Source organism: Glycine soja, chromosome 15, assembly GCF_004193775.1.
Source record: "Glycine soja cultivar W05 chromosome 15, ASM419377v2, whole genome shotgun sequence".
Taxonomy (NCBI): Eukaryota; Viridiplantae; Streptophyta; class Magnoliopsida; order Fabales; family Fabaceae; genus Glycine; species Glycine soja.
The window spans coordinates 15,254,284-15,266,817 of record NC_041016.1 but is presented as its reverse complement, the minus strand read 5'-3'; the positions used below and the strand labels follow the sequence as shown (position 1 = coordinate 15,266,817).

The following is a 12,534-nucleotide window of genomic DNA, read 5'->3' as shown; positions in this document are numbered from 1 at the left end:
AAAAATAAGACCAGCTTATTTTGACTCGTGAGTGTAGAAGACGAAAAGAGAGTGGAGAGAGAGAGAAGTGAGAGTGTGAGAGGGAGCACAGTGAAGAAGAGAACGAAGGAACGAAGATGGAGACTCCTCCTCCGCAACAAGGCGTGGTGAAGAAGAAGGAGACAAGGGGCCGAAAACCCAAGCCGAAAGACGAACACGCCAAGGCGTTGAAGGAAGGGAGAAAAACACAGCAACAACAACATGATCAGCAGCAACAACAACAACAGCAACATCAACCTTCGGTGGACGAGAAATACACGCAGTGGAAGTCCCTTGTTCCTGTCCTCTACGACTGGCTCGCCAACCACAACCTCGTCTGGCCCTCTCTCTCTTGCCGGTAACACCCTCTCTCTGTCTCTCTCTCTCTAGGGTTTTCCGTTTTCCCTTTTTTTCCAATCTTAAAATTTTATTTTTTCTTAAAAAATGTTTTTTTTTTGTTTGTTGATAGGTGGGGCCCTCAGCTTGAACAAGCCACTTACAAGAATCGTCAAAGACTCTACCTTTCTGAGCAGGCAAAGCAACTTAACTCTTTTATTTTAAAAAGAAAAATTGAATCTTTTTAATTTGTTGAGTGACGGAAATTTATTTTGTTGTGTTGTTATTAGGAGTTAGCTAATGGGTGTTGGTTTGTGTTATTAGTTGAAATGGAGGGGAGGGAAGAGTGTTTTTTTTTTGAAGAAAAAAAATTGATTTGTGTTTTTTGTTGTTGTTGGTGTTAGACTGATGGTAGCGTGCCGAATACTCTGGTGATTGCAAATTGCGAGGTTGTGAAGCCTAGGGTTGCAGCTGCAGAACACATTTCGCAGGTGAATTATGGTTTTGTGGATGTGAATGTCATATTTTTTGTCCAAGGTTTTAAAAACCGGCCGGCAGCCGTGGTTTTTGCCGCAATGTTAAAGGTTTTTGTGGTATCCGTGACAGCCATTTCAGCTGCATTTGTCTGTGCAATATCAAGGACCATGACAAAATTGTGACTGTGATTTAAAACCTTGGTCATGTTTGAATGATTTTACTTTGGTGTTTGAAATTTGATTAAACAGCTAGGAATGCTTTTTTTTTTTTAACTCATTTCAGTTTAATGAAGAGGCACGGTCCCCATTTGTGAAGAAGTACAAGACCATCATACATCCTGGCGAGGTATATTTATGTTATATGTATACTTACTGTTTACATTGATGGACGGGTTATAAATTGAATGCATTTGAAGCATGTATGAACTATGGGGAAGAATAAATGATAACAGTGTTCCTTAATTAATCCGCCTTGGTTTTGATTTTATGTTTATTTATGGATATGGATACCCATCAGTGATTTATATTTTGGCTTGAGTTTTGTTGTGTTGATGATCAGGTGTGATCTGATGAGGCTTTGTTTTGTAGGTGAACAGAATTAGGGAATTGCCACAAAATTCCAAGATAGTGGCTACACATACAGACAGCCCTGATGTGAGACCTTTACAGTTTGCTTTGTTTTGTTTTTTGTTTTTATTCTTTGGAGCTAGTTTGATTTTCTGGTTTTGTGGTTCCTCATTTGTAACTATTTAAATGTCAGGTCCTTGTTTGGGATGTTGAAAGTCAACCTAATCGCCATGCTGTTCTTGGAGCTACAAACTCTCGTCCTGATTTGGTATGAATGGGCATTAATATTGCATAAATACTTCCATCTCTAAAAGGTCAATCTAGTTTGGAACATGAGAAAGAATGAAGCAGATGAATGCTCATATTTATTTATTTTGTTGGAAACACAATATTATTTATATGTAGGATCTTCTGATGTGCGATTCAGATTATACAGCAGTTTCATTTGATTACTTTATTGAATATATTTTTGAGTTATATGATGCAAATAATCTGATATGTTGTGTAGAGATGCTGCTATTTTTGAATTATGGGACATGATACTTTTGTGGCTCTATTGAACAGAAGAGTGGGGGTAGCAGTATTGGGGCTAGAACGGGCCTTGGGTGCAAAAACCTATGATGCACATACATGATCTGATATGTATTTGATGTGACTATTCATGAAAAATGTGAGATACAATATTTTTATGATGCACATAAAGTTATGCATATAAAAGTAAATAAAAAAACAGATATAACTGTAATTTGTAAAATCCAAACTAAAGTTATAAATATATAAAATTCTGCTTTTGCAAAAATACAAAAAATAAACAAAAGTCAATCTTGGAGGATATGGTCTGTGCTCATGCTTGTGTGTCTGACTGATGACAACATTTTTCTGGTTTGTTGCATTGGAATAGGCTGGGAAGAGTTATGACTCTGTCTCGTGGAGGAAACCAAAGAGTCGATCCATGGAAAAAAACTGAAGATTCTGTTTTGAGTTGAATGTTTAAACTGCATTTGAACCTTTTGAGCCATATTGCAGTGTCCCACCTGAATTGGATCAACGCATTTTTCCTCTAAAATAAAAATGGCTAGGATACTTCTTAGATATGCATTGATGACATACCCCCATGTATTGGTATTAGATACGTATCCAATACCATTATCTGAGACTAAAGAGAATGTAGCATGCATCCATGTTTCTTAGGCAAAAACTTGGAAATTCAAATGAATATCGCCCCTTCATTTTGAAATATGTGGCTTCCATCTTTAGATATCCTTGGAACTATCCATTATTAAAGAAACTCCGAATACAACACTATTATTTCTACTTTTGTTATTTTCATGGTTGCTGCTTCTTAATATATTCACATAAAATCTCTTGCAGATATTGACTGGACACCAAGATAATGCAGAATTTGCTCTTGCAATGTGCCCAACTGAACCCTATGTTCTTTCAGGAGGTTGGCATACTTATTAACTTTTCTTTAAACCATCCTGCTTAATTCTTGATGTCATTTTTCTATATCTGAGAATTAATTTACATTTGCAGGAAAGGACAAAACAGTGGTGTTGTGGAGTATTGAAGACCATATAACATCTGCTGCCACAGACTCCAAATCTGGTGGGTCAATTATCAAACAAAACTCTAAATCTGGAGAAGGCAATGATAAAACTGCTGATGGCCCTACTGTTGGACCACGAGGCATTTATTGTGGGCATGAGGATACAGTTGAAGATGTGACTTTCTGCCCATCTAGGTAATTTGCATACTTTATAATGATTAGTTTCTTTCTTCTGAGCCTTTTCTCAATAAAATGGATATTCTCATTTTACTGTTCACCTTATGAAATTTTAGGTGTTGTTTGGTTATGAGAGAAAATAAGTTAATTGAGTGGGAGAGAATGAGATGATTATATGATTTTCTCTTGTTTGGTACTTGGTTGCAGAAAGAAAAATGGTGGGACCCACAAATATTTGGTCTCTTCTCATGAGAAGATATTAGTAATCAGTCAAATTTGTTTTAAATGACAAATATACTTATCTGCCCAGTTACCCATCCATTGCAGTAAAAGGATATAGAAGTTATTCAACATAAATATATATTTTCCTTTTGTTTTTCTTTCCTCCAATCTAACTAACATGAAGAAGGAATATATGCATTTTCCCTCCTTTTTCTCTTCCAAACAATAGTAGAGAACAATATTTTTTCTCTTTATTTTGTTTTTGTACATTTTCTCTCCGCCTCCAAACAAAAGGATTAGGGTGAAGTCTAGGGTGTCCTTTGCTCTTCCTGCCTCATCAACTCCATATTTTTCTTTATTAACCAATTAATTAATGTATAGTTATATTAATGTATAGCTATACCTTTTTCAAATATATTTTGAAAGGGGAGAGGGGGTAGGGGGAATATTGTTCTATATTTATATTTTTGAATTTACTGTTTAAGGGATCTAGTGTATTGTAATTATATTAGCAGCATGAACTTAAATACTAATTTGATAAGTAACCATATCTTCCTGACATTATCATGATCATGCTGAAGTGCACAGGAGTTCTGTAGTGTTGGAGATGATTCTTGTCTCATCTTATGGGATGCACGTGTTGGCTCTAGCCCTGTGGTTAAGGTATGTGCTTATACCCCAGTCTTGTATTTAAATTTGTTTTTGTTTATTATTGGTTTTATAGAAGTACAAATTTTAAGGCAGTTTTTTTTTTTGTGTGTGTGTGTGAGTACAGAACCTTTTTTCTTTTAGATTTTACTTTACTCCCAAAGTTGTTGGATTAGGAGTATGTAATGAATTTCAGGTTTTATCAGCTCAGAAAACATGCATCTCTATTTAAATATATTTATATCTATAACCTTTGTATACACTGTATCTTTGTATTTTTGTTAATTGTTTTCTCTCTGTCATGACTTTGGTAACAGGTTGAGAAAGCTCATAATGCTGATCTTCACTGTGTGGACTGGAATCCACATGATGATAATCTGATTCTTACCGGGTATGTTCTGCTGTTGTATAGTTCTCATTGTCACTAATTCATCATTTTAGTTTGGACATGTACACTAGTTTGGACATCCCCACTTGCCTTGTCGCCACATCTCTGCAGGTCAGCAGACAATTCTGTTCGCATGTTTGATCGCCGCAATCTCACCACTAATGGAGTTGGATCACCCATCCACAAGTTTGAGGGTCACAAAGCTGCTGTTCTTTGTGTTCAGGTAATTTCAGACATTGTTTTTGTTTACAAATAATTCTTCATGCCTCTTGGCATTATATTATTAACAATCACTATTTGTTTAAATCAGTGGTCTCCAGACAAATCATCAGTATTCGGAAGTTCAGCTGAAGATGGTCTCTTGAACATTTGGGACTATGAGAAGGTGGAATTTCAGTCAGTAATGTCTTGCTACTTTCTTGCTCAAAAATAATATCTGGTGTCAACAGCTCACTATGCTTCTTGCTTCTGTTCTGCAATGCAGGTTGGAAAAAAGATAGAGCGAACTGGAAAATCAATAAGTTCTCCTCCAGGGTTGTTTTTCCAACATGCAGGTCATAGGTATGAAATTACTGTTTTTCTGGTACTCTTAACTATACTATTGTCAGTTATTTGAATAATCTTGATCTAAATATACTTTTATCATTTAAAATTTTTTAGCCAGGCCAAACACTATCTTTCAAATCTGCACCTCTTGTTATTTTGTTCATTGTCTGATGTAGCTCCTCAAGTTTCTTATTTTACACCTTGAGTTTTTCTTTGTTGCTCATGGGGCCTGATTCTCTATTTTCAGTGTTTTCATCTGTCACTCTCCATGACATCTTTTGATATCAAATTCATGATGAAATGCTGAATATCAAATATAGATTCTGTGAAACATTATGGTGCCCCCTTTTAAATTTGTACTAGTGGTTTTGCCTTGATCATAAACATGTCAGATACTGTCCATTCAAGGTGTATTGATTACAAGCTTGCAATATCAGTTCTTCATGAATTCTATAAAACTAATATCCTAGACTTGAGATATCACCAAATTAGTTGTTGTCTTGCATAGCATTTTGCATCACATCATCCTCTGGAAGCTTTTTTCTGACTGTTTCTCCCTTGTGAATCATTCATCCCATATTTTGAATGGCTTGTCAATGTCAAATAATACTGGACCTGTGTCTTGAGAATGCAAGTTTTTTATATTTTCAAGATATTTACTTTTTTTTTTATTTTCAAATAATACTGGAATTGTGTCATTTAGTTATTTGTTTTGGGGGGGGGGGGGGGTTGTTGGGGATCTGCTTATTTTTGCTTTTAACTTACGAACTTTGTATTTATATGCAGGGATAAAGTAGTTGACTTCCATTGGAATGCATATGATCCATGGACCATTGTTAGTGTGTCTGATGACTGTGAAAGTACTGGAGGAGGGGGAACATTGCAGGTATGAAAAGCTTTTTTTCAATTTTTGAAATATAGATTACAGAAAATAATTGTATCATTTTCTTGTAATTGAAGATTCTACTTTTGGAAAAACCCTTGTTAGTGGTATGACCAAATTTGATGGTACAGTTGAGATTAAACCTAATGAGAGACTCGTATCCCTGAAAATGACCCATTTAAATATTCACAAAAACACATCCCTAAGAGCAACTAATCTCTTTCCTCTTCCAAGAACTACACAAACATTTTCCAGGCTCATCCTGGTATTTCCACTCGATTGTGGAGTTTCTGGTTCTCTTATTGGATTTGAGAATGTTCAGATACAGGACTTGCATGGGTGGGTGGGGGGGGGGGGGGGGGGGGTGGGGAGTGGGGACAGTGGCAAGACTGTTTCCTTTTCCTTTCTTTGGCGCAGTGGGGCTTTGGTGATGTTGACTATGCGCTTGCAGATCAAGTTTTCTGTTATTTTGACACTTATTTTCCTAATGTGAATGACCAAGTGTTATGAATGACAAACATAATACAGAGCAGCTTAATGAATCACCACACGATGCAGCACCAACAACAGAACAGGAAGGAGAAGATAGGAGGCCAAAAAGGGAAATTAACAGGCCTCAGTACCTGAAGGACTATGCAACGTAGCATAGCTGAGCTGGCAGCATCTCTCTAGAAGCAGAATCCTAGCAAAATCCCAAATCCTTCATGCTCCCTTGGTGCCGTTAGATGCTGTCCCCTGGTAGTGCGTTTTTGAATTGCCAAATTCTGTTAGAATTCTTATCCAATGATTTGTAAAAGGAAGTCTCTATAAATAGGATGGAATGTAACTCTGACGGACAAGAAATCATCTTTTCCTTTATTACCTTTTTTGTTGTTCTAGAACCTCCAGAAGGTAATAAAGGAAAAGATGATTGTATTATTTCTTGTCTGTCAGAATTACATTCCATTCTATTTATAGACTTTCTTTTACAAATCATTGGATAAGAATTCTAACAGAAGTTGGCAGCATATGCCTTAGAGGAATTCAAAAACGCACTACCAGGTGACAGCATCTAATGGCACCAAGGGAGCATGAAGCATGAAGGATTTGCGATTTTGCTAGGATTCTGCTTCTAGAGAGATGCTGCCAGCTCAGCTATGCTACGTTGCATAGTCCTTCAGGTACCAAGGCCTTGTTAATTTCCCTTTTTGGCCTCCTATCTTCTCCTTCCTGTTCTGTTGGTGCTGCATATTGTGGTGATTCATTAAGTTGCTCTGTATTATGTTTGTCATTCATAACACCAAGTCATGTAAATCTGCAAAGTCAAATTGGTTTACACCAGGTTGTTTGCTTGATTTTTCTGAATAGTTTTACTCAGACCCATTAATGAACTGGGCCAAACTGTTCACTCTGTTATTTCAAGTTTGGTAACTAGTAATTACTATGATTGAAACATGTGTATTGGCTTGTTTTAACACATGCCTTTGTCTGATGCATTCATGCAGATATGGCGCATGAGTGATTTGATCTACAGACCAGAAGATGAGGTTTTGGCCGAGCTTGAGAAATTCAAATCTCATGTGGTGGCGTGTGCTTCAAAGACTGAAAAATGACATACGGCGGAGGCGAAAATGAGTTCTATTGTTGCTGTTGTATTTAATTTAACACTTGCGGTGGATGTTTCTTAGCATTTTAAAATCATTCATGCATGGGGCTGGAGTAGGGAAAACTTAGATTAACATAGAACTGACGAGGGTTTGTGGTTATTGTTACTTAATTGATACAATTCTATTTTCTGTTTGAAGATCATGATCCTTGGTTCATGTGTCTCTCTTCACATTGTTTGAGGTTGGCAAATTTGTACGTGCACGCTGCTAAATTCTAGAATCACTGAACCGAACATACATTGTTAATTCATGATCCTTTGCACATGAAACTCTAGACATGCTTTCTAGGTTGGCAAATGAGATGTTTATGTTCTCTACTATGTTTTGGTGTCTTAGAATTTGATAACTTGATTAGTGTGTAAATCATAGCTATGTGGTTGTTGTATGCAAGTTAGGGGTGTTTGGTAGGAGAGAAGTTTTTTCAAGTTCGAGAATCTTGATTCTTGAAAATCATGAATCTTGGGAATCATGTTTCTTGGAAATGAATAAAATTTGTTTGGTTAACCATTAGATCTTTAGATAAGTTTTTTAAGAATTAAAGAGTTAAATATTTTTATTGATTATTTTAATTATTTATCATATTATATAATTTAGTAAATAATAACATGATATTTTTTTTAGTAAAATAAAAATTAAATTTGGAAAAGTAAGAATCTTACCTCCTATGGAAAAGTTTTCATGGGAGTTTGATTTAAAAACATATTTTGGGAAATATTTTTTTTAGGAATGTTATCTTTTAAAATGTATATCAAATATGAGAAATTAAGTTTTTCAACCTTTGATTTCTGGAAAACTAAAAAATTTTCTCTTGGAAAAATTTAAATTTCTATTTCTTGAAGTCAATTTTTCAGAGTTATTTTTTTTTTTCATTTTCTCTTCAACCAAAGAAAGGAAAAGATATTGTTGTGTATTTTTTTTTAAAATAATAAAAATTACATTAGAAGTAGGGTTAAATAGTGTGTTAATAAAAAATGATAACTCTTTAAAACTTTAGCACAAATATATATATATATATATATATATATATATATATATATATATAATAAAGTCAAATTTGATCATCCAATGACTAATTAAGATAGAATCTATAAAATGATTTTTCAAGTATTCAAATTACTCAATGAGTGAATAAGGTGTAAAATTTAAATTATCATTTGCTAAGTAGAGTTTTGCTTCTGAGATATTTTTATTTTTTTGTAATGACTTCGTTGTCCTTTTTTTTGGGTATAAATCACTTTTTATAGACATCTGAATGATCCATTAGAGGATCATTGTCGATTCCTTGAAAAGACCTTCGTCTCATATCAGGAGACAAGGCTACGTGACATGTTTCGATTTGTGAGAAAATGAGCAATAGTGTAGATAACATCATGTGCTCTTTGTCCTCGTCGAAAGTGACCTTTAAAGAATATTTTGTGAATACCTATTATTTTTTTCTATTCCGTCATTTTCTTAAATTCAAATGTTAGCAATTTAAAGTAAAGATAGTCAAAATGAATTTTTATGAGTTAGAGCACATGTACTTCTTTTTTCAGCTATTGCTGACTTTTTGTTCAGTGTTGTTCATTTTGAAAATATGTATGAGTCTCGTACTAGCTGGACGTGAGTGATAACAATACGTAGTGTATAAATATAATGAATGGATGTTATTTAATTGTAGCGCGTTGGGTGCTAATTAAATAATTAATAGAACATTTCCTTTTTGAGTGTGGACGATAACATTTAGGTCCTTTAATAACATTTATCTTATCCACTTGTCATAAATTCATTAAAATATCAATAATTTATACTTGTTGTTAATCATCAAAATTTAAGGCAGGTGTGAAAAGTGGTTGTCCATACCTAACATTCTTTCCTATTAATTTTCTCTCCTTTCACTCCTTCCAAATGAATCCTAAATGTAATTTGTTTGGTTGACCATTGGATCTTTAGATAAGTTTCTTAAGAATTAAAAAGCTACATATATTTTTATCTATTATTTTAATTATTTATCACATTGTATAATTTAGTAAAGGATAACATGATATTTTTACTGTATTAAAGGAAAAATTAAGCTTGGAAAAGTAAGAATCTCACCTCTTAGGAGAAAGTTTTCATAGAAAACTAATTAAAAAATATTTTTGGGAAACATCCTTTTTCAGGAAAGTTATCTTTTAAAATGCATATTAAACATAAAAAACTAAGTTTTTCAACCCATGATTCTTGGGAAACCAAAAACTATTCTCTTAAAAAAAATTTAATTTTTGTTTCTTGAAGTCAAATTTTTTTTTCCATTTTCTCTTCAAGCAAACAAAGGAAAAAACATCATTATGCATGCTTTTTTCCCCTCAATTTTCTTTCTTTCCACCTTCCCTACTTCCAAATAAACCCTAAATGTAATTTTGATACACAACTTAAATATTTTTTAGTTTTTATATTTTGGGCATGTGATCAATTTAAATATACAACTCATAACATACATTCATTTAAGTCAAACTACAATCTAGAACCATGATCAACAAATGCTTATGTTATTGACAAGTGATATACTGAAGTGATATTTCGTTTGTCACATCATTACTTAACAGAACTATTCTAACGACAAAGACTAAAAAATCTCAAAAAATATTTTAGTGACCAAAATGATCAAAATAATTTTATGAAAATAAAAAAAAATTAAATGCTCAAATTATAAGAACTAAAAAATTATTTAAGCCTTTTTATACATTAAAAAAATCTTTTATAATGTAAATTTTCATTAAGAATTCGGAAACTAATTTTCGTAATGTAAAAATTTGCCTTATGAAAATTAGTTTTCACAATAATGAAAAGATATTCATAATGCATTAGAACATGATTATATCATGGAAACTAATTTCTGTAAAAGGGTATTTTGTAAAAAATTACAAAAAAGGCACGGGGCAAAAAGCAAATAAATTTTGATAATTAGTTTATAAATTTTTTTGTTTTATTATTTTTAAGAGAGTTTAGCTACTTTGTACTATATTAATTTTAGTTTTAGCATGGAAATGTCTTTCAAAAGAAAATAATCTTCATAGCAATCATCTCCCCCTCAAGACTTTATGGATGAAGAAGCAAATTATTGGGTCCATCCATAAAATAAAAGGTTTTTTTGAATTTGACTGGAAATGATTCTTGATGAACCTATTTAAGGCTGAAAATTTTATATTACCATCCAAGTAATAAAGATGAAATTAGGAGATATTATTTGCCAAAGGATCCTTGCTAACCAAAAGAGATTAATTTTTCATTAAGACAATTTGTGGATACTTTTTGTAAATTTAATCTAGGTTGATATTTAAAATGACATTAGGTTAGAATATAGTCAAAAGCATGGTGCAATATATTGCTTATGTTGTCATCTTATTAGATCATATCTTGGATACCATAAAGGTAATGCCAATGCATTTATAATATAAGTGTTTTACAAATTGAAAGATAAATGAAAGATTTCAAGTTAATGTTGGAGGTCTAAATAGTTCTCATAATCAAGCATAGGCAAATTGTCAAACTTAGATGAACAAAAGCAACGTATTGAAGTTGTCATGTATATAAACAATCTATCAAATTTAAAATGAAAACCAAATTCATTTTGTTTTCAATAGTTGATTTCATTCATTTTTTATTGTGCACGTCAAGGATTAGCTTTTCGTGGTAATGACAAGACAATTTACCAAAAAAATAAGTATGGTTTTTTTGAACTTTTGGATTTTCTTGGTAACTACAATGAAGTTATTCAGGAAGTGGTAAAGAATAATCATCGAAATCTTAAGTTAACAGTATCTACGTTACATTAAAGATATTGATAAAGCTATTTCTTTTTTGTTAACAATTCCTATAATACAAAAAGATTCGCTAGAGCTATTTCTAGTGAAACCACTAAAGTTATACTTGATTATCTGTGAGATAGTTTGTTTGCTATTTTGATTTCTGAATCTCAAGATATCTTACAAAGCAAATGGTTATGGCTTTACATCATGCAAGTAAGAAAGGGAAAGTTATAGTGTTTTCTTGGTCTTGTTCACATTTCTAATACTGATGCTTTATCATTAAAATTGGATTTGGAGTTATTGGATTTAGAGTCATTGCTTACATAATATTGGTTAAGCCTGTCAAGGTTATGGGGCAAGGATATGATGAAGCAAATGCTATGCAAGGTGAATTTAATGATTTTGGATTTTGCGGTATGATTTCAATTTTTTTTATTGATTCAAGGTGAAACTAATCTCATTTGATCCACTTGTATGAAAATTATGAAAATCAATTGATTTTCGAAAGGAAAAGAATCATAAACATAATAAAAATCACATGAAAGGTTAGTTTTACAAGTAATTAAAAAATAATAATATTATATTTTTCAACTTTTCAGTTGTTTGTGGGACAAACTTTTCATATAATTTTTATCTTATTTATATCTCTTTTTGGTCTGAACAATAGTTTTCATAGTTTTCGTCAAAGTGAATCTAACAAGATTAGTTTCATGTTTTGAAATAATAATAAAAAGTTCAAAATCATTTCCCAAAATTGAAAACAATTAATATTACATAAGGATAATTTTATAACTTTTAATACATAAGAGACCAAACTGTAACTTAAAATAAAACTAAAAGGGATAAAGTGAGCTATTTAGTCTTTTACTTTTTATAACTGGACTATTTTTTTTTCTCTTAAATAGTGTAACTCTAAAGAATTTCTTAAATGAATATAACTAGTTATCTCATACTTCTACAACTCATTGATTTTTATTTATATATAACCTTAAACCCACTTTAAGTAGTATATAGATCATAGATTATAAGTTCAGTATGACAATTGTATTCAAAGAATCACTTCTTACTCAAAATACCATCTTAAACGTTTATTATTAAAACATCTTATAAAACAATTATTAACCAGAATTGGATTTAACAAAAGAAGTTAGCATCTCATAATATAACGGATCAAGATTTGAACTTATGCTAAAAGAAGTGTTTATATTTAGTGTCTAATCGTGTTTCAAGCAAGATTATATATTAGTGGGGGAAAAGAAAATCTTGTATAACGGTTGCTTGAGAGATATACAACCTGTGGTAAAGATG

General features: G+C 32.4%; 1 protein-coding gene across 1 annotated transcript; it reads left to right on the top strand.

The window, feature by feature from the left end:
- On the top strand, window positions 1–7,776 carry LOC114388155 (WD-40 repeat-containing protein MSI4-like). The gene is made up of 15 exons (XM_028348489.1): window positions 1–376; window positions 488–551; window positions 759–845; window positions 1,114–1,176; window positions 1,419–1,484; window positions 1,591–1,665; window positions 2,769–2,844; window positions 2,934–3,141; window positions 3,927–4,008; window positions 4,311–4,384; window positions 4,493–4,604; window positions 4,692–4,766; window positions 4,866–4,942; window positions 5,714–5,813; window positions 7,295–7,776. The coding sequence occupies exons 1-15, from the start codon at window positions 117–119 to the stop codon at window positions 7,400–7,402; spliced, it is 1,527 nt and encodes a 508-aa protein (XP_028204290.1). The 5' UTR covers window positions 1–116; the 3' UTR covers window positions 7,403–7,776.
- The last annotated feature ends 4,758 nt before the right edge of the window (window positions 7,777–12,534 follow it).

Excerpts from the sequence above, each read along its gene's own strand:
- LOC114388155 (XM_028348489.1), top strand. The coding sequence starts at position 117 with ATGGAGACTCCTCCTCCGCAACAAGGCGTGGTGAAGAAGAAGGAGACA. Across the intron at positions 846-1,113 it reads CTGCAGAACACATTTCGCAG|TTTAATGAAGAGGCACGGTC; the intron begins GTGAATTATGGT and ends AACTCATTTCAG. Across the intron at positions 4,943-5,713 it reads TTCCAACATGCAGGTCATAG|GGATAAAGTAGTTGACTTCC; the intron begins GTATGAAATTAC and ends ATTTATATGCAG.